The sequence below is a fragment of the Bubalus kerabau genome, chromosome 14, assembly GCF_029407905.1.
Source record: "Bubalus kerabau isolate K-KA32 ecotype Philippines breed swamp buffalo chromosome 14, PCC_UOA_SB_1v2, whole genome shotgun sequence".
In the NCBI taxonomy this organism is placed as follows: domain Eukaryota; kingdom Metazoa; phylum Chordata; class Mammalia; order Artiodactyla; family Bovidae; genus Bubalus; species Bubalus kerabau.
The window spans coordinates 74,539,975-74,562,358 of record NC_073637.1 but is presented as its reverse complement, the minus strand read 5'-3'; the positions used below and the strand labels follow the sequence as shown (position 1 = coordinate 74,562,358).

The 22,384-nt window shown below is 43.1% G+C and overlaps 1 protein-coding gene across 1 annotated transcript in view; it reads right to left on the bottom strand.

Annotated features, from left to right (window-relative positions):
• The window catches only part of RUNX1T1 (RUNX1 partner transcriptional co-repressor 1), a 152,805-nt gene extending 133,284 nt beyond the window's left edge, over nucleotides 1–19,521 (bottom strand). Inside the window, exon 1 of the mRNA XM_055546689.1 lies at nucleotides 19,254–19,521. Within this exon, the coding sequence (XP_055402664.1) occupies nucleotides 19,254–19,281 (28 nt within the window). The 5' untranslated portion in view covers nucleotides 19,282–19,521. The remainder of the gene's footprint in view (nucleotides 1–19,253) is intronic.
• Nucleotides 19,522–22,384: the final 2,863 nt, after the last annotated feature.

The window sequence follows — 22,384 nt, the reverse complement described above, 5'->3', positions numbered from 1 at the left end:
CAGGGAAGCCTGGCGTGCTGCAGTCCATGGGGTCACAAAGAGTCAGACACAACTGAGAGACTGAACTGAATTGACTTGAAGAAGAGAGTTCATGGAAACTTGAATAGTTTCATTAGCAAGTGAGGAGAGCACAAAGTGGATTCCCTGTAGAAACAAGTCTTAATTAAGGCTGAGGCGAGGAAGGCTAGCAAATCAGGGGCACTGTCTAACTTGAACATCTGTATATCACCCAGGCATTAAACAGGACCACACTCTCCATTAAGTATTTGCTGAGTGAAGGTGACTAAGAAGGAACAGCCACACAGAGGGGAAGATCCTACAGGGGGCTTCCAGAAGAGAGTGGTGGCCAATTGGAGAGTGGTCAAGTCAGATGCCAAGCACAAGCAAGTCTTTCTGAAATGATACTGTGCTTCACACACATCATCTCACGCAATCCACCTGACAACCTTATGGGTCACGCCATTATTATCCAGCTGAGAATTATTTCCAGATGAAGAGCAGGAGTTTCAACAAGTGGCAAAGCATTGGGGAGTTGGGTCTCTTCACTTCTCCACTTGACTGCTTTCTAGTAGAGAAGAGAAGGGCATCACCTTCCCCTGAGGAAGGGCAGAATCCCAGAACCATCCATCCCAAGCTGATGCTACAGTCTCTAACTTTACAGTGAGTGAAACAGGTATGAGGTCTGCAAAACACTCAAAAGACCAACAGACATACAGCAAAAATTCTCCTTCCAACCCCCAATGCCTCAGCCTCACTTTCTTCCCATCATGCAGTGCAAGCCGCTTAGTTGTGTCGGACTCTTTGTGACCCCATGGACTATACAGTCCATGGAACTCTCCAGGCCAGAATACTGCAGTGGGTAGCTTTTCCCTTCTGCAGGGGATCTTCCCAACCCAGGGAGCGAACCTAGGTCTCCCACATTACAGGAAGATTTTTTACCAGCTGAGCCACAAGGGAAGCCCAAGAATACTGGAGGGGGTAGTCTATCCTTTCCCAGTGGATCTTCCCGACCCAGGAATCAAACCGGGATCTCCTACATTGCAGGCAGATTCTTTACCAACTGAGCTATCAGGGAAGCCCCTTCTTCTCATAAAGCAAATACTATTATCAGATTCACATGCACACTTCTCCCACAAATGGAAGCTTTTTTATTTCTTTTGTACTACCTTTTTTATACAAAATAGCATACTATATATACATTGCTCCCTGCTTTTTTCATTTCACAGTATTTCTCAGGAATGATTCCATATTAACATATATAAATTGGCCTCATTATTTTAAAAACTACAGTTTGGTTACAGAGGAAAAAAGTCTTAAAGATTCAATTCTGACAGCTTTTATCCACAAACTCTGATTTCAATTTAAGTTCAAAGTGTAAAAAGAATTGCCAGTGTTTTCAAATTAAACAATACTAAACAAAGCAAGGTGAAAGTCCCTGAAATAATATTATATTGGTGAACCAGACCCTGAAAGTCCTACATTTTGTTGATTTTGTTTCGTCCAGTAACTAAAATTCTTTAAATAGGGGGGATAATTAACAGTGAGCAATTTAATCACAAGAATTGAATACTGCCCCTTAACATACAAAAGGGATTCCTTTACTTTTCCAATAGGAGGCCTGCATTTTAAAACAAAAGATTGTGATCCCACACATGGTAGTATTTTGTTTACAGTCTGCTGATTGTGAAACACACAAAGATGAGTGTATCAATTTTAGTAATATTTAAATTCATTTTTGTTCATCTAATTTAATGTGTATTTGGAAAATGTCACTGTGTGAAAAAAGTATTTGATCTGCAGACAAAGATTGGAGTACTGAATGAATGAAGGTAGGTTCAAAGGCCCCCTTGAAACTCCCATCCCCCAAGAATACTGAGGACAGAGTCTCAGACACACTGCTGTATAATAAGCACAGCCTCCGCCCTGCCATCCACTCCCCCTTGACTCCTTACTCTCTGGTCCCTGCCTTCTCTCCTTTACATATTAGAATTGAAACAAATTTTTATAAATTATTCCCTAAACAAAAGTCTAATGCTTGAGATACTTAAAACAGACATGCTAATCCGGTGGAAAGTTAAAAGGTCCAGATCCAGCCCTCCTGATCACATTTGATTCTACCAGGTAGCCTGCAAAATGGAGGAAAACTCAAAAAACAGTTCGAAATCCATGCAAGGAGCCAAAGCACAGAGGGAGCCAAGTCCCAGGACAATCAGTAATCTATCCTCCATGCAAGCACTACTCTTTGAGGAAAATCGACCAAGTGACAGCCCCATTAACATTTCCCAAAGTAGCTGAACCACAAGAGATACCCAGTTGGGTTCTGAGGCTGCTTTCTGGAGGCTGTGACTGTATGAGTCTATGAAGGGTAAGTAAACTGTCCCTTAAACACTGATAGCTCAGTTGGTAAAGAATCCGCTTGCAATGTGGGAGATCCCGATTCAATTCCTGGGTCAGGAAGACCCCCTGGAGGATGGATAGGCTACCCACTCCAGTATTCTTGGGCTTCCCTTGTGGCTCAACTGGTAAAGAATCCGCCTGCAATGTGGGAGACCTGGGACCGATCCCTGGGTTGGGAAGATCACCTGGAGAATGGAAAGGCTACCCACTCCAGTATTCTGGCCTGGAGAATTCCATGGACTGTACAGTCCATGGGGTCACAAAGGGACAGGACTGAGAGACTTTCATTTCACTCCACTGACCAAATTCTGGCAAGCTAAATACAATGGACATCGAATCTGGGTGGTCCTCACTTCCCCCTCTCTAAATTTAGCCATATCCAAGTACTAATTATTTTTCTTTGCAATGTCTTTAGCATCAGCCTATTCCTCCTTGTCCCACAAACCCATTTCTGGCCATTCTTCTACAAATATCTAACATCTAAACTACTGCAAAGTCAGTTCCCTACCTGGCCTTGGTCTTCCCTCATTCCATCCACCCCAATCTGGCCCACCAGAATCAGACCAAGTCTTCAGAAACACTTTACCTGGGTCCATGATTTCCTGTTGCCTTTTTATTTTTCCTGCCCTGGTTTTATTAAGGTCCATTTCACCATGGCATTCTTTGTTCAAGTGACAGATATACACCACCACGGGTGAAACAGACAGCTGGCGGGAAGCTGGTGTAAAGCCCAGGACCCTCAGCTGGGTGCTCGGTGACGAGCTAGACGGTGGAACGGGGGCCAGGGTGGGAGGGGGTCCACGTGGGAGGGGACACATGTGTACATGTAGCTGATTCACTTCCCTGGACAGTGGAAACTAATGCAACGTTGTAAAGCAATTATACTCCAATTAAAAAAAAATCCAACTAGAAAACCTAATATATAGAGCATCTGTGATAAAGAACAGAACTATTCTGGTTTCACGGTGCCAAGAGGATGAACAATCAGGGCAGCCTCCATACCACCTCCCAATCCGAAGGGGTCCCACTGGACACAGAAGCTTTTTTAAACTTCTGGTTTACTGAGAAGACAAAGCTTAAATCACACGCCTGGTAGTCCAAACATTTATGATCTTGCTGCTTATTTCCCAAGCCTCACCCAAGGGTCCTCTTTGCTGGATCCACGTTAATTTATTCTCTCTCTACCTCTACCCACCCCACCCAACACACCTCTCCCAAGACCGTTTCCAATCACCATTCTTACTTTATAACTGCCCACAACCCCATTACAATAACATCGCCATGATAAATCCTACCTCTCTTAAAACAAACTTAAAATTTCAATTCACTCCGAAATCTCATTTATTATACCATTTAACCAGCAAGTAATAAAGCTTCTTCATCTTCTGTAGCTATTTGATTTGTCCTGAGTGGGTTTATCATTCAGTGGGAACTGGGTCTACTACCTGTTCTGTGTCTCTAATATAGAAAGCATTTGTGATAAAGAACAGAACTATTCTGATTTCACAGTGCTAAGATGATGAACAGAAGGGCCTGAACCCGAGCTGGGCAGACTCCACGCCACCTCCCAATCCTATGGCAGTATATGGAAAAGTACTGCTACTTTATCTCAGGTTTACAACCAAAAACAAAAACCTTAATTTTCTTTCAAATATTCTAAAAGGTTTCATTACCAAGGCTACCCAAACAACATATGCCTTTAAGACAGTCAAATTAGCTTTAATGGGTTGCTTACTTTATTGCTTCTCATTTATGTTTCTCTCTGATATTTTACACCCACTTTCTCTAGCCAACTCAAAGCCTGACGTGGATAAGTCAATGGTGACTGATCACATTTACTTTCCATTTAGACCTGAACGCACCTAACCTACCCTGATTCAAACAAAAGGATTTGAATTCATTCTCCACATTTGTTTCCCATCAGAGGTCAAGTATGGATATCATTTCTAAATAAACCTAGCTAGAGATGAGGATGAAAATGTGTGACAGGTAGGCAAAGAGGTTTGGCAATAAAGAATACTTGCCTGACACATGATAAAAGTTACAGAATTCTAACATCACTTGAAAAGAACACTTTCACAGGAAAGAAGGATTACTATATCAGTCTGATAAACACCACAGTTCCAGGCCCAATATCATCTGCTGTTCTTCCCAGCTGTGTTTGCTCATCACTGTGTACATAACATATGCATAGATTCAGAAAATAAACTAGCAGTCTTTCATGACCTGTCTTACAGCTCACATCTCTCTGTATCTTCAGGTTAGGGGAAGGAGTGTAGTACATCTAGTTTTAACAAAGTAGAGCAACCAGCTTCCTAAGACCTTGTATTTAAAGCAGTTTGCACCATGCTTACCACAATGTTCAGTAGGAGATGACTTCCCAATTGCTAATATTCCACTTGCCAAGTTAGATGTGCATTTGAAATGCTCTCAGCAATGCTGCTGCGCTAGCTTCCTGGCACAATCCTTAAGCCAGTCTTTGCAGGTACCATCATCTACTTTCCTAATACCTCTCTGATCTCCTACCTGCACGTCCCCAGGTATACTCCCCACAAGGTCTAGCAGAAAGGATGTCCCAAACACTAACATCAGCTCATTTTCTCTCCTGGAGCTCTAATAGAACTGGCCACAGCTAAGCTCATCAATGGTCTGGCAACATCTCCTCTGTCATTAGTGGCCCGGTAACTCTGGATAGCTTATCTTTAGACAAACTGCCATTACATCTCCTGGTCACATTTTCTCTATTATTTCTCTGATGCAGTATTCAATTCAGTCAACTCAGGTCTCAACAGTTCACTGCATACATACTTTTAAGACATTCACCTTTGTGGCAAAGAACTTGAATTTGGCCTCCCACCAAATTTCAAATGCCAATGCAAAAACTTTCTACAACCTATGAAGCAACAGTGGTTCCTGTGATTTCCATTTCTAGGGACACATGAACCTGTTGTAACTTCCACGTCCTTCCTCGTAAACAGCAGCAGTTTCCACTGCCATCCTGAATGACAAAGGGCTTAATCAAATCAGAAGTATAATAGTGTAATAGTATAATAGTGTAACTAGTGTTAATAGTTCCTAAATTCCAAAGAAATCCAGCCCGGGTTCACAATTAGTAACTTCACAAATTAGGATTAAACTTTTAACAAGGTCCATTTTTTAAGTCAAAGTACAAAACTCAGGGTCATTGGTAGTCACTGGGATCTTCATCACTTTTAGAAGCGACAGCAGACTGTTCCTTCAGACAACAGATAGTTTCTTGGTCTTTTGCACTTAACATCTGATTCCTAGGCAAAGGATAATGTGCTTTTATTGGTTTAAACACACTATCACTTACCAGGTTCTCTCCAAAAATGGTTTAAAGAGGTCATTTTCTAAATTTCCAAGTGACTTGGGTCCAAACCTTGAGACTGTGGGGTGCAGGAAAAGCCCAGTAAGCACTAAAGTGGGCCTTTAGTCCCTCAGCCCTGGCCCCAGGCACCAAGTTCACCTTAGGTGAGGTGAGGGGCAAGTATACAGGCTGTTTTATTTGTGCAAGACCTAAAATGTTTCAGTTCCTTCTCACTCTGTACAAAGATTCTTTCCTCCATCATTCACCTCTGAAAGGACTATAGTAACAACTAAAATCTCAGACAATCATCTGAGATCCAGGATGGCTATGAGAAAAATGACACACTCTTTCCCACACCTCTTCTTTACAACAAAGAACAGTGGGGAGCTGAGGACATTCTGCACTGATTCTATTTCCCAGTGATATGCAGATGAGTAGTACCCCCAACTCAGAAATGAAAATATAAGGATTTTTTTTTTTCATTTTCTTAACCACGAGAAATTCCTGAAAGCCTACTCATAATATGCTATGTAGACCTGTATAGGTGAGAGCTGGGAAGCCTCGTGATCAAAGAGTCTGCCCATCATTTGCTCCTGAAGCTAGAGTGCACCCGAGGCCACCCAGCAAGTCAGTGACCGAACTGGAAGGGGAACCTCAGTTTGCCTGTGCCGGGGAAAGCCCACACACGAGGTCCTTCATTTCATAACAGAGTGCTTTATCCTACATAATCAGTTATAAGTTCAGGATGGTCCAGACTCCCTCTCCTCTTAGTCATGACGAGGAAGTGGACCCAGCCAACTGGGAGATGCTGAGATTGAGATGTAGAGTGACCAAGAGATGCCTTGTAGAGTGCCTGAGATGGGTCAAGCCGCAGGGACTAAGAAGACTGCTCTGGAGTGCTGAATGAGACCAACAAAGGGAGAGGTCCCAAGGCCGTGTACAGTAGGAAGGTGGCATTCTGATGAGAGAACAGCATTTAGTCATGGAAAAACCTGCATCAGGAGGACGAGGGATACAGAGTGCATAAGTGTGCTAAGTCGCTTCAGTCATGTCCAACTCTTTGCGATGCCATGGACCATAGCCCACCAGGCTCCTCTGTCCATGGGATTCTCCAGGCAAGAATACTGGAGTGGGTTGCCAAGTCCTCCTCCAGGGTATCTTCCCGACCCAGGGATCGCACCTGCATCTCTTATGTCTCCTGCATTGGCAGATGGTTCTTTACCACTAGCGCCCCCTGGAAGAGGCATACAGAGTGGCATGCATTTGGGCATATCCTAGGATATCTCCTGGCCAGGAGCCTACTCTGATTCCTAGGTTGGGGGCAAGGGCAAATGTAAGGAAAACAGTGGATGTACAGATCATGACTGCTGAAGAGCACAGAAAGCCCAGTATTCAGAGAACATGTCTCTGTTAGAACTTGGGAACAGAGCAGGTAATTAAATTTAGGGAACATAAGGAAACCTCAGTTTTCCAAATTGGAGCAAGAGGTCAAAGCAGAAGAGCAACTAAAGCTAGTTTTAGAGTGATGGACTATACCTCTTTGAAACGAAGAAAGTGAAATACTGGTTAATCATTTCCTTAAAATCAGTGACGACACTATATGTGAAGGTGAGTGCCAGGCTCACAGTAGGTCTCGAACGTCTGTCAGCTCCTCTACTTTCTCCCAAGACGAACAACTAGGTGCCAGCCCTCGAATGCCCGGAGCACACTCAGTCATCGTCAAAGCCCCCGGTTAAAAGATGAACGCATCTAGTCAATCCCATTCCATAAGGCACTGGGAGGTGGTCAGATTGGTGGACACACGACAGGAAAGCTTTACATCTGTCCTCTCCACAGTCAACAAGAGCTGTATCCTAGAGGCCCCATTCACCCAAGTACAGACTTGTCTTAGGGACCCTAGCCAATAATGAAGCCCACAAAAACCAACCCGTTTCATGAGTTCCTTTATACAGGTAACCTCAATTAGAACTATCAAAGCAGAGGGATTTTAAGTAGGTCTCTTACAGTTACTGAAAATGTTAGTGGGTATAAGCAAGACTGATGGTTTTAAGTGTTTTCAAACAAAAGTATCTCACACCTTAGACCTCAACCACAGGGCATTACCTTCTCAGCGGTTCTGATATAAAAGCCTGAACATCACTTGATAAAGTATGGACATTCTGAAGAGAGTCACAGGAAGCTCTTCCCTGTTCATGTCATATAACGTACTGAGGCTTCAACACCGATTGTTCGACACAGAAACAACACACTAGAAGATCATATACAAAATGATGGGGCTGTGTCTGTGAAATAAACTTTCTTCACTGATACATGACTCAGGTAACATTTCTTGAGAGTGGCAAAGTGCTTGGTGCTATACCAGAGAATATACCCACCAAGGAATATACCCAGATATCTGAAATTATGCCAGCAGCAACATGCCACAACTGGGCTTCAAACTGGGAATTACATTCTTTATAAGAATTATTCTCAGTTGTACATGTGATCACAAGTATATACAATGTTGTTCTTCAAAAAACCTCTTCTTTTGATTGGTGTGATTGGTGTTTCAAAAGAAACATTTGTTAATATCAAATATGCTAATGTGTCACAGTGTCTGTTTTCCCTTGTATCCATTCTGAAGATATTCTCAGTTTATCTTTGAAGAGTGAGTGTGTCTGGCAATTCAAGTGTGAAGGTACAAGCTATATAGCCTCTAATTGATCCAAAGCAGTGATCAGGTCTCACCCTAGACAAATTACTATACCACAAGTCCACCCAACTGCAATTGTGGATGGAGTCAATAGTAAACCTGATCCAAATTTTATAGGTCTTCCTTCTACCTTAATTCTCTATGTCCAGTTTTGCATGACTAGTATTGCCATTTATTTTCTTTCTGTAGGGATTAAAGTATTATTTTTATTATTGTTATTCATGTTAGAGTTCTTTTTAATTAATATTGAGTAATTTTTTAAACATGTCTTTCCTAGAAATGTCACTAGTAAATGCATCCAATTTTTCTCTAATGTGGTGCTTTCCCTGTCCATAAAACTTATTTGATTAGCAGTACTATAGAAGCTAAAGCTTTTGTATGCAGGCACTCAAGCATAATTTAATCATTTTATTTAAGCATGAAAAAAATTATTCTGAAAGCCCTGTTAGGTAAAATATCCCTGATTAATTTAAACTTACATTTACAGGTATATTAAAGGTGAAATAAATCACGGAATGCCCAGTATGCAATGGAATAGTGTTAACTTTGTTATAATAGTCAGCAGTAAGTTAAAAATTGCAGTATTCGAGAATGTAAGGAATAACTCTCTCAATTTAACTGCATTTAAACAGGTTACTTTAAAATAAATTTTGTTTTATGTGAAACCATTTTACATTACAAGGATTTCCACCTATGGAAATCTCTTTCATAGTCAAATGAGATGAGGTCCTAATTGCATAATACCATTTATCTGCTGAGGATAAAAGTGCCAACAAATGAAAATGCACATTAGGCAAGAGATTGTCAGAATAGAAAATTGTCTTTTTTATTTTTTTAATTTTTTTTTTGTTTTTTTTGCTTTTAAATAACCCACTCACATTAACAAAAGACGGCAGTAGCTTCCAAATTATAGGCTGTTATTTTTAGTGGAAGTAGTTCAATATTCATATTGGAGCAGATGTAGCAGTTTAACAAAACAGCTCTTCAAATCCTGCACAAATTGAAAACAGGAAAACTGATTGCATTTTCTCTTATCACTTTCCTTTTCTGAATTGACACTTTTGGCCTTCTGAAAATTTACACATGGCTTTCATCTCAACAGCACCTGCTGATCAAACAGAAACCTAACATTTTCATGAAAATGGTATAAAGGACTAGTTTTGTTCTAAATGTTGTAAAGGGCATCAGTTGCCTAACCTGATGACAAGAACTGCTGAGTATAAGGCATATTCATAATAGTTTTATATTTTCACTAAACTTTAACAAATACGTTAAGTCCCTTCTGGTTTCTTCCATGATCACTTTTCATACAATTCAAATTTCTTTGACTCAAGGTCTGCCTAAAATTTAGTTTTATTATGCAAAGACTATGCAAAATGTGTAAAAGGGTAGATTACACTAAGACATAGAACACTGAGTATTTTCTCTGTCACTGCTTAGAATACACATGTTTATCTATACATACTACTTTCTATTCGGTCACATGAAATGTAAAATATACACATTCTGCTTTCATATTCCACCCACAGAAAAAGGAAAGCCAGACCCTATTTTTGAAGGGGACTTACACATTTCTTTAAACAGATACAGATTTAGCAGGTGCTTGAATATCCCCAACTGGAGAAAAAGGGATGTCACCTGAGCACAAACTATCTAAATGATGCAACCAACCCATTCAATGTAAATATCTCTGGGAAGGTAAAGCTTGAAAATGGGTATTCTTATATGTAAAATACAAGAACTGATAGCTAAGTAGCTCCTCAGATTTTCAAATAAAGGTATATCACGTATTTATCTGTTACACCTGATTCTAAGTAAAATTAAAGATGTCCCTAAGAAATGTTCTCTGTCAGTTCACTAGCAAAAGATCTCTACCCTTCTGAAGGATTCCAGGCTGTCTATTCCCATTCTGCCTGGGTGACAAGGTAACCCCAGGCAGAAATGACATACAGTAAATATATGTGCCACTCTGGCCAGTTGGACTGTGAATTTCAGTGTTTCATCATGCTCACTGAGGCAACAGCAAACCTGAAATGTCAATATGTTCAGTCAATGGAAGTGAAATAATGGGACTCTATTGTCTTACCCAATCGATCTGCTGCTGTCAACAAGGAAACATGCCCCCCTGCCTTTAAACAAATTTTAATTAGGCTCTTAGTCACTGGATCATATTTACCTATGAAAATAGTTATCCTGACTATGTGTAGGAAGCAAAACAATTGTTCTCCCACTTTTACCCATTTTGAAAAACCTTTTAAAGTTGCTACTATAATTTTTAAACACATTCAAGTTTATTAAACATGTTTCAAATTAAACAGGTTTATTAAACATTTTAAAATTATTTTCATTTTAAACCAATTCCAATGGGGGGGTGGGGAAATCCCATAGTTTAAATTCAACATGCAAATCTACCTTACAGACTTGATTTTTGTTCCCTCTGCACCTAGTTGAAATCATACTATAAAATCAACTAATTTCACATTAAAAGTAGGTTTCATTTGCTCTTCTTACTCATCCAAGTACTACCATTAGCATCATATTACCACCCATTCAAAACATGTCACACCGAACCAAACACAAATGATCAATTCCAAAAACCTCAACCGATTTTGCTCGGTTTATCAATCCTACAAATAAGGGGTAAATGAAACTCTCGTTATAAGAAGGGAGACAGTGCTAAGGAGGGCAGGAGGTGGGGGTGAAAAGAATATAAGGCATTCAAGCCATTCCGATTTTCCCTTAAGTTCTACAGACTTTGAATGCAAAGAAGGAACACAGCCTCACCTTAACATCAAAATAAAAAGGAACTAATCAAGTTGTTAAGCAGCTTCTTCTTTCCCCCTCTTCATCCAAAGGCTTCAGCATCCCATCAATACCGTAATCCATTGTCCCCCCCACCCCCACCCCCGCCCTTTATCCAGTCTCCTTTAAACCTATTTAGAATGGCAAAAAAAAAAGAAAAGAAAAAGAAACCCAAGGAAAGATAAGGCCCTCCGGTAATCTCACCTCGGTGAGTCCTGTCTGGATAGCAGAGGTGATGGGAGATAGCGGCCAGGCCAGGGCTGTTGCCTGCTCCTCACCCCACACAACAAAAGGGAGATTTCTCTTTCCTCCCTCTGCTAATCTTGAAATGTAAATTCTCTCCGCCAGCTACGAGGAGCGACAGATAACATGGTACATCTTCACTTCTCCCGGTCTTATCGACTTCTGAATCGTTCGGGAAGGGGGAGAGGAAAAGAAAAAGGCCGCCTCCCCGCGCCCCCCTGCATCCCGCCCCCCACCCCTCCCCTCCTCCCGGCCCGCCCCCCGGCCCCCGGCCCCCCCGGCCGCAGAGATTACCTTCTGGCAAAGCAGCGCAGGAGAGGCGGCCGCCGCAGCGCAGGCGGCCCCCGGACCGCGGCTTTGTATTCATTAAACACACATCGAAGCTTATCAGAAGTCAGAGGCTTGTCGGGATGGCACATTGTGTGTGAGTGAGTGTGCGGGCGCACGAGGGAGCCGAGCGGAGCCGGCGTGCATCGGGGTGATTACAATATCAGCAGGGCCCAGATGGAGGCAGGAAAATAAACAGAGGGTGCGTGTGAGACGGCGCGGGAGAGGCAGGGGAAGCGGGAGAGAGGGGGGACGGGAGACACGGGCTGCAGCGAAGGAGCAGGGACCGGCAGGGCAGGGGCAGGGGGTTCGGGGGACACGGGGGGCGAGCGAGGCGCCCCCAGGCTGGCCGGGGCTGACCTGTCTCCCCCCCAGTCTGTCCCCACCCGGAGAGAGAGCGGAGGGGGATCCAGACTAGCAAACTGCCTTTTTCCCTTGCTCCGGGGATGGCGGAGGTGGGCAGCTGGGATGCTAACATTCCGGGAGGTTCTGTCAAGGTCAGAGGGGAATCCAGAGCCCGCTTTTTGCAGGAGCTTAACAACGAGACAGTCACCGTGTGACCTCCATCCAGACAGACCCAAGTTGCCCAGCAAACCCAGGGAGTCCTCCCGACCGACCTCAAGTGGGAGTTCTCGTCCCTTTCTTGGCTGGCCCCAAGACTAGATTCCAACCCCTGCCCACATCCACAGAGATGGCTGTGAGGCGGATACAAACGCTGGCATCTCTCTGGACTTGTCAAGGTGGTCCCAGCGGAAACCTCGCGTGGCCAGCGGCACCGGGAGAAGACGCGCTTGTGACTGGGAGCTACAGGTGACTCCCAGACACCTGCTCCACCTCCAGAAACTGTGCCGGCGGTGGGGGCTCCTTGTGTATACATCTGAGAGTCTATTTTGGAGGTGGGAATTTGAAATCGAGGCAATCAATCCCGGCTTGAGCTTGCCTCCACAGCTCTTCTCCCCACCCCAGAGCCAGGGAATCAATCAGACACCAAGCAGGGAGCTAGCGCTCCTCCCAGTCCAGAGTGCCTCTTCCACCCCCATCAGGGTCTACAGGGAGGTACACCTGAGTGGTCTCCTGGGAGCCCCCTTTCCCCTTTTAAATGCGCCCGTCAGCCAACGTGAACATCTGATCAGATCCTTAATGGAGTGCAAATAATGCAGCAAAGAAGGTTATTTTATTGGGGGGGGGGGAGGCGGAAAGGGAGTATTTGGTCATGTTGCATTTCAAGGCTCTGAAGCTTGGTTAAGAAGCTCATGTCAGTATGAAGAGTGAGTTCAGAATAAAGAAGCCAATAAACTCCAGAACTGTTCCTGACATACACTGTAGCCCCTGCTGCAGTGAAACTTCAGATTGTAAAAGTTTATGCATGGGGGCTCGATAGTTTGGGATGAGGGGAAATAAGGCTGGTGATTAGAGGAAAACACCAACACCAAAGTGCAAGAGATGTAGCAGCCACCTCTGAGAGGAGACAAATCTGAAGAAGACCTTAAGAAAATCAGGAGAGGCAGGGGTCACAAAGAGGGGGCCAACTGAGCCCCTGAACCACAACAGCAAACTGTTGCATCAAGCACTCCCCTCCAAACTACTTAGATCCAGTGCTCAAAAAGTTTTATGAGCAGTGGACCCTCTGGCCCCCAAGCTCCCATACACCCCAAGAGAACAATTAAGGGAAACCTGATAGGCCAGGTAAGGTGCAAAAAGCTAGGCATTGGTGGAGGAAGGGCGTGTGTGTGTGTGAAAAATCTTGTCATGCAATGAATGTCAGATGAAAAGGGCTCTGCCACAATCCACCAGTAATCCAATCATGTGGAAAACCTTGGGGTATCACTGAGAAGAGACGGAGGTACTACTTCCCCGTAAATCTTCAAAAAGTGAGCAGGTTCAATAGTTATAGAAGGGTGCAAGGAGAGGGAGGAGACCATTTGGCAGGAAATGTTACCAAATCGAGTGCACTCTAAATGAGTGAAAATCTGTCATCCTTACATGTTTTAAATGTAACAACAGATTTCTAGAGTATCATTATAGCTCTCATAAAGAGTCACCTTTCACTTTTTCTCTAGCTGCTATAGAAACCTGCATTCAGGATAACCAGGTGCAATCACATATACCTGCCCCTTTATTACATATTAGTTAGATCAGTTTGGACAAAGACTACAGACACATGTTTATAAATCCAATGCAAGTCTAGGAAGTAAAAAATACAACTGAGAAACGCCAACTGATTTTTCCATTACATGTGCTTTGAAAAAATGCTATTTGTAAAACAAACAAAGCCCTACTACTTCCACAGAAAAGGCTTACATTTTTCTTTAAAAAGCATCCAGACACTGAAGGTATGAAGAAAACTGCACAAAAGCTTATCTGCCAGGGTTCTTGTTTTGTAAAGGCATACTATTTCTATTACTACCTTGTTTGTTCACTGACTTTTGGCTCACAGTTAAAGAAAAGATCAACCAATTCTCAAATGGGAAGAATCCATGACTTTCTTCCAAAGCAAACACTTTGCTGCAAAGCTTTCAATTTAGAAAAAAGCAATATAATAATCAAGAAGAACAATCACAGAATAAGTGTACAACAGGAAGTGGTTTCTATCATCACAGCTGTCTTAAAGGCCAGGCTGGAGACTAGAAATCTTAATTTCAACTAGTTCTTTTCTTAATAATAGGTTACCTTCCTATAAAAGCAAGAAGTCCATCTGTCTCAAGCAGATAAGTTTTGAAGCATTAATTCAGATAAAAATCTACCATTTTCTTTGAGTATGTGAATTCTAGTGTGCTATAATGTGAGAATTCCAACATATGACCATTATGGCATAATATCTCATTGCTCAGCTTGTCATTATTTCATTTGTAATTCTTATGTTAATTATGTTCATAATTACTATAAACAGATGTGGTAGAGATTCATGTGACCTTTTATTGCAGAATGAATTCCTTACTCATTTTGCTTTAATTTCTCATGTATGTGAAACTGAAATGCAAAAAAAAAAGCTTTCGGATTTCCTAATGTTTTATATGTACAAGTTAAAACCTACCTTCTACTTCATCTGCATTTCAAAATACTAGAATATTCTTAACATTTAAGCTGCTTTACAGCACATTTTAAAATTGCACACTGAATCTCACTGCTGCTCACTAAATTGTAGCTATGGATGCCAAACAAAGACTAGCATCCGTGTCTAAGTTGTTTGTCTTTTTTTTTTTTTTAATATCAAAGGTTAATGCAGCAGAATTGTGCTTCAAAACCAAGTGCCTAGCAGCTACATAGCAATTTATTCACTCATAACTCAACCATCACCCTCTTTACATAAAACACATTTACAATAAAATCTGTATGGATTTCATTAGCTGAAAACCTCCTCGAATTTCATTTCTTTGGCCCTAATCTATAATTAGTGTGGACAGACAGGTGCAAACCCTTCTCTTCTACAGATGGCTACTGGAAATGGTGCAAAGTAGCTCCTTCTGTTTAAACAACACAGAGATAACCTGCTCTGTCTTATCACTTACAATTACCTCCATTAAGCTGAACTAATGTTTGCTTTAATAAAATGTTCACTGTTCTTTAAACATTATTTAGGAACTCTTATATTAATGGCTGTAAAAAAGTGAAGTTGGAGCGTGTCTCTTTAGATAATAAAAAATAACTTATTCTGGATGAAATGTTCTCATTGATGGCATTTTAGTTGACTTAACATTTGTCAGTTATTTTGCATAAAAGGGTCAAATATGGTATTTTTAAAAGGTATCTTGGTGACAAATTATTTAACAAGTAAAGAAATTCAGAACTATGAAATGTTTAATTTCTTTATTATAGATTTTAACTTATTGAACTCCTAAAATCCTAGATTGTTTTCAAAGAGTATTTATGTTAACCTAATTTTATGTATTTGTTTAACTTCTGATGGATTCTGAAAGTTGTATGAAGGCATCATTTTAAGGCACATTTTAAAAATTAACCATGCATGCAGTGCACTCTGTAAGCACACGGTTAAAAATAACACCATTTCATACTAAATAACCTCGATAAAGCCAGAGATCACTTCTCCCTGCTTCTGCTATCAATCAAGTCTGTGGATCACTAGATGATGAATAAGGTGTCCCTAAAACAAAGAACTTTTAAATGTCCAAACATCAACATATAGCTTTTCTCACTGAACCTACATAACTTACAGTAATGGACTCCAGTAAAATGCAACTGAATCGTTTTTTTCACATGCAAATCCTGCAGGTGCCAATTTTTGAGACTGCTTTGCTATGAAGGGCTATGCTGCCTGCATAAAACCTCAATGAAGAAGGTTTGCATTCAGTGCCTGTCAGCTGATGTTCATATCAAAGAAGTGAGAAACAGGATTTGACAGTGAAGAATGTCCTAACCTGACAACCACTGACCAGCATTCCTATTGGAAGCATTTCTTTCTCGTGATCCCTTTTCAATGTTGGGAAAAAAGTGTTGTTGTTGTTGTTTTTCCACAATAAAATAAGCTTCTATTTTTATAATAAAATAAATGATAATGGCACCTTACATTTGTGTACTTCTTTCCTATTTATCAAGTGTTCTTTCATCTGCAAATATTTATACTAACACCCTGGATGGAAGAATTCATCATTAGAATCTAGCATCAAGAACAATATTTTACTTTTCTTCAGAAGGGGGAAATAGTAAAAATATAAAGCTGCAATCTTGTAGCTGCAACATGTACTCTCCTACCATTTCCAGCAGCTTGCAACTTGATAGGGCAGTTTGCTTTGTACTACAAGAAGAATGTGTCTTATTACGAAAGCCCTTTTAAGGATCATTTTTAAATAAAATTATTAGTAGATATTAGTGAGTCACAGAGACTAAAGCTATAAAGCATTTCAAAGATTTCTGGTCTGCTTTGAGCTGTCCAAACATTAAAGAAAAAATACACCATTTTTTCCACTTCTTTTATTAGATATGAACTGGACACTGGAGAAACTCCATACTCAAACACTCCCACTCAGTATTTAGCATTTCAAATAAAGTGACTGCTGTCTAAATGGTTTACAAAAAATTATGAATGCTTACACAAAGTCTTCTAACATAAAGTTCTTCTCTTAGTATGATCGCAGATAAAGTCAGCTTTTATACACCCAGAATGAGCCTGATTCCTTGATTATTTCGTGGAAATTCTTTCTTTTGAAAGAATAAGCCAAAGAAATGCTAAATACAGTACAGATAAAGCAATGTTAGACTTCAACTTCCTCAATATCCTTCCTGGCTGCAAAAGATGCCTAGGTCAAACACTGGGTGAGACTGTCAGCTGTCCCTTTAAAAATAACCACCCAAAAAAAGAAAGAAAAGAAAAAGAAAATCAGACTGTCCCATGCATGCTACCTGAAAGCCCCTACAATGTTAAAACTAGAATTGACATTAAGAATAAACAGTGGGGAAGATCCAGAGAATCATAAATTTGCTTCTCTTTGTACACATCACATCTGACATAAGCATCTGGGTTTGGTCCAGGATGGTTTAAGAAACAATTCTGTTTATTCACCTTTTCTAAGGAACTGTATGACAGGAGAGACTGGGCACAACAAAACGCTCACATAGTCCAGGCAAAAGGCTGCAAAAAACTAAAGACGACCCCGGACACTAACGGTTTATCACTGAAAAGCTGATCAATTTGTATTCTAGCGAGCGTGGACTCACTGGACACAGACCCAGTTTCACTCTCGTTCTATGTAAAGGGAGGGTTATGACAATCAAAGCCACTGGGAGCACTTAAAAACGGTGCACATGTTTAAAAGGAGACGGGGGTGGGGGGGGCGGGGGACCTGTAAAACAGATTTCAGTTCACACAGAAGGTAGAAAAAGAAAACGCCTTGGTCAGCAACCCAACCTTTATCAGGGGATGAATCAATTTGCAGCTGCTGTGGACAGCCATTTATATCAAGGCCCTGGGCAGATTAATTAGAGGGAGCGAAATGAAAAATTCAAGGGGGCCCGGAGTGACATGAAGCACATCAAGTTGCTCTGGAGTGGCCTCCCCCCCAACTCCTGACCTTCACTCCCCGGCCCTGGACTCTGGGACTGGTCTTCAGGAGCTCCTCTGCGGGGGGCACTGGCTATTCCTGAAAGTGACACTCTGGTGCCAGGCTGAGGCGAATTGGGCTTTAAGATGCCCAGATCTTGAAGAATAGCTGTGCTCAAAAGATTTCAACCGCCACGACGCTTTGCAAGGAATAAGGAAAACAAGGGCTGCAAGGCTCCGCAGCCAAATCCTCCAAACTTGAAAAGCGCGGGGGGGATGGGGGGGAGCGGAGGGAATCGGGCTATTTTTAGTAACAGTCTGGGTTCACATCCTACTTCCTGGAATCTGTACTCAAACTTTTCCAAGGGTTGACTTACCCCACCCCAACCTCCATAAAAAGTTTAAAAAAAAAAAAACGGATTTAAGCGTCTTGTACCCACCGAATTGTCTTTCCTAAGGGGGGTCCTGGCCAGCGTCAGATCCGCCCAGGGAGAGGGGTCTGGGTGCACCGATCACCCCAGTCCTTTCTGTCCCCACAAGAGAGCGCTGGGGCCGGGTAAACGAATTGCACCCCCGGGACACGGCTCCCTGTCCGGGCTCCGCCTGGCGGGGGCTCCGCTGCCGAGCACAGGGCTCCCCATTCTGAAGAGGAGAGGGGGGCGCCCATCGAGGCTGCGCAGGGAACCCCCAAAGGGCCAGGGCGCCGAAGCCTCCGGCGCGCGGAGGTCTGGGCCGCAGGGACGCTGCCCACCCATCCCGGGCGGCAAAGCCCTAAGCCTGTCGCGGATGCCAGACTAGGATCGAGAGACCTCACTGGAGTTCGGGGGCGGGGGGCTTGGCCTGTCCTCCAGGGGCTTCCCACCCGAGCACCCCGCGTGCCCAAGAAGACCAGGGCGAGTTCTCAGGGCGGGCACAAAGCGCCCAGGGACTGCTCTAAGGACCCCGACCGCAGTTGCCACCGGGTCTCAAAAGTTAAGATTCCTCCTCCTCTCTTGATGCCAGAGCTAAGTTCTCCCACCATCAAAAGCAGACTTTCCAGTTTAAAAAAATATTGAAAAAAAAAAAAAAAATGAGGGTCCAAGGCCACCTGCCACCCTCACCCTGGGTGCCTTGCCCGGGGTTCGGTCGGGGGTGGGTGGTGGTAATAATACGATCTTCCAGCTCTCATATCGTCATGATGGAGAGAAAAGAAAACGGGGGGCAGCAGTGCGGAGAATCTGAGAGTGAAAACGGCACCCCCGGCTGCCCCTTGAAGTTCAGTGTCACCGCAGCGGGCAGTGACTCGCGAGGCTCCTCTTCGCCCCGGTGCGTGGCTCTACAGTAGTTCAGCGACCGGGACAGCCCGGAGCCTCCCGGCCGAACAACCCAAACGAATGGGACGGTCCCCAGAATGAGAATTAATACCAACAACCAGGGCACCCCCCCCCCACCCCGGTGCCCCCAGTCCCCGCCCGCCCGCGGGCACTTACACTGCACAGGGCCGGAGAGTCCCACCATCCGCCACCGGCTCCGAGGTGCCAGGAAAACTTGCCGTCTTCTCGGCCGGCCCGCGGGGCGAGGGGCCGAGGGTGCGGCGCCTCTCCTGGCCCCCGAAGGGCCGGCGCGTCCAGGACCGCGGGCCCGCGCGCGCGCTCGCCGCGAGGCCGCCGGACACCGATCACCGCGAGCCGCGGGGCGAGGAGCCCGGGGGTCGGGGCCGCCGGCCAGACACCGCCTCCACGCGGAGCAGCCCCGGACGCGCCGCGCGCCGCTCCTCCCTCCCTGCCTCCCGCCCCTTCCCTGCGGTCGCCGCGGCGGCAGACGAATGGGATGCGGGGCGCGGGGAAGCGCCCCCGTCCCGGGCGGCGTCTGCGTCGGCCTCGCGCGCCCTCGCTCACTCTCGAGGAAGGCGACGCGCGCGGGGCGGCGGGGCGGCCGCCGGGCAGCGGGGGCGCCGCGCGCTGGGCGCCGAGAGCGCGCGCGCCCGCCCCCGGGGCGCCGCGGCCGCTCCCCGGGGCCGGGAGGAGGGCCCGCGGCGGCGCGGGGAGCGCGGGTGGCAGGCGGGGGAGGTGGGGGACATCGGTGTCGTGCGGGGGTCACGGGGGTCAAGTGTAAGTTAACAATGGGCTGGCCCGGCCGGCCGGGGCGCGCGGGCGCGCGGGCCGCCTCTCTCCTGGCCTCGCCCTCTACGGTGAAGGCTGGACGTGGGGCCGGCTCCCTAGTGATGCTTTCCCGGGGCCCCGGGCGCCCTGCAGTAACCCAAGACGACCACTTTCCCCGGCCATCTGGAGCGCTCCTGGCTGCCCTGCCTGCGTCTCATCACTGGCTGGAGACACAGCTCTGCGAGCCATCAAGCCCTGCTCAGATCTCCTCTCTCTTAATCCCCTTCTGTTAGCTGATTTCCAGACTGACTATTTGCTTTCGCATTAGATAATAGCCTTAGAGAAAACAATTATCATTTTCTTTTTCCCTTTGTTTTTCTACTTCTCCCATAGTATGCCATGAAGAGGGTCCCCTTTTCTATCTCACGGTGTTTTTTTGTTTGTTTGTATTTATGGGTTGTATTCCCCCTCCCCCAGACATTAATATCAATCCTGGGGGTGGGGGTGTCCCTGGAGAAAAAGATAGGGTGAAGGAATTCCAGTTATTTTCAAAGTAAATAAATAATCTCGCAGTGAACAGAACTGACAGTTTGTTTGTACAGAGCAAAAGGGGCTTGGATAATAATGAAAATATTAATATGTAGGTCAAATATGATCAGATAATGGCTGGCGATGATGAGTAAAATGAAATCTTTCAAAATTATTATGGAACAGTGCCATGACTGCAAATGTTATTATATTTAGTGTAACAATTTGAAATCCTGCTCTGAACCATGTGTTGTTTTTTTTATCTCAACTGGCCTACATCAGTGCAACATATCCTCTGTGTGTGTGTTTCTAAATTTCATCTATACAAAGGAAAAGATGTTTAAGATAGAGTCAGAGTGGGCCTGATAAGACCTTGGTAGGTTTTTTTTTTTTTTAATGGTGCTTCAAATATTTAGTAGTAAGAGCCCTTCCCCCATCCTTTTAAATTCAGCTGGAGCTTCCAATTCTGAAGTCTTCTCAGATTTTACTAATTTTTTGCAATTCATTTTCAGAAAATATTCATTGTACATTCTGCCCTCTCTTTGGGACATTTGACTAATGAATTGTAATGGATTAATGAATTGTAATGTTAAGTCTTGATATTTGATATTCTTAATTTGAATCTCAAATTTTATCAAGTTGTACATTCTATAGTAATTTCTGCATTACAGCTCTTTATTTTTTGCTCTCCTTAGCAGCATTAATAATCTTAAAATATAAAATTTTTTGTATACTTTAACTCCATTGTATAGGAAATTGTCAAAGCTTACTTATATTTTCCTTAAAGAATCATAAACACTTTAATATTTAATTGTTCTATTACTTGTGTTATTTCTTTTGTCCCAAAATTGAAAAGCAAGAATTTAGATACCAGGACTATATATTTATTCTTATTTAAAATTAATAAAATGAAATCTGAATCAGAAATGATTCTTGTGAAATAGTGCTATTTCTAAAATCATATTGTAAGGCTTAGAAATAAATCAACAAGTTTTAGGATGTAAAAAATGGGAGAAATAAAATATACATATTATGCTATATTTTTCTTCTTTCTGTAAATTGTGCCTAAGTAGGTGTGAAATTATGATAGAAACATTAAACTTCAAAATCAATGGAAAACAACTTGCAGGAAATCAAAAACAGTTTGACATTTTCAGGCCATATTCACAACACAAAGGCATATATTTAAATCATGTTTTATAAGATTCTACAAAGCTTATGGGATTCTCCCTTTTGATCATCCTTCAGTAAAAATAATAATCATTGTTCTAGTTGTACTTCTTTTCTTAAAAAATTAACGTTTTCTACTCAGTTTGACTTCACATCAGATAGAATGTCACTAAATCTTAGAGTTTTTAAAAATTCTGATAAGAGCAGGTGAAGAATGTACATCCTGAGGCTGAGGTATAGTGACTCAATATATTCCTTAATCCCACTTCCCACTTCCTTTAAAGGCCTGGGTCCTGCAAGATGTAGAACACAGTTTTCTATAGAGTTTGTCCTTCTATTATCTCCTGACTCCTCTATTTGGAGCAAATGGTAGCAATAGGGACCAACTCAAGTGTGAGGTGATTCCTGAATTGTAAAATCTAGGAAAATAAAACAGTAAATGGAAAGTGAGGGGCTCGTTCATAAGAGTGGTGGGAAGGTGTGAATTGCCGGAAAACGATACAAGTCCACAAAATATTTCATTACCCTAGCCTTGGGGTGGGAAATACATGTGACATTGCATTCATCATGCAGTCAATTGATCATTGATACATTAAAAAATAACTATCTAAAGTAGACAGGAATTAGTATTGTCTTTCTATCTGCCACTCACAGGAGAAATTAGGTATCTGTACTTTAAGGACTTCCATTTTGTTGAACCAAAACAAAAAAATCTTAAAAAAATTATTTTTTAAAAATAGGCACCTACGCACCCTAAGAAAACCATTAAACTGAAAAATAAGATATTCAATAATATGTTAAACTATAAAAACCCTTACTAG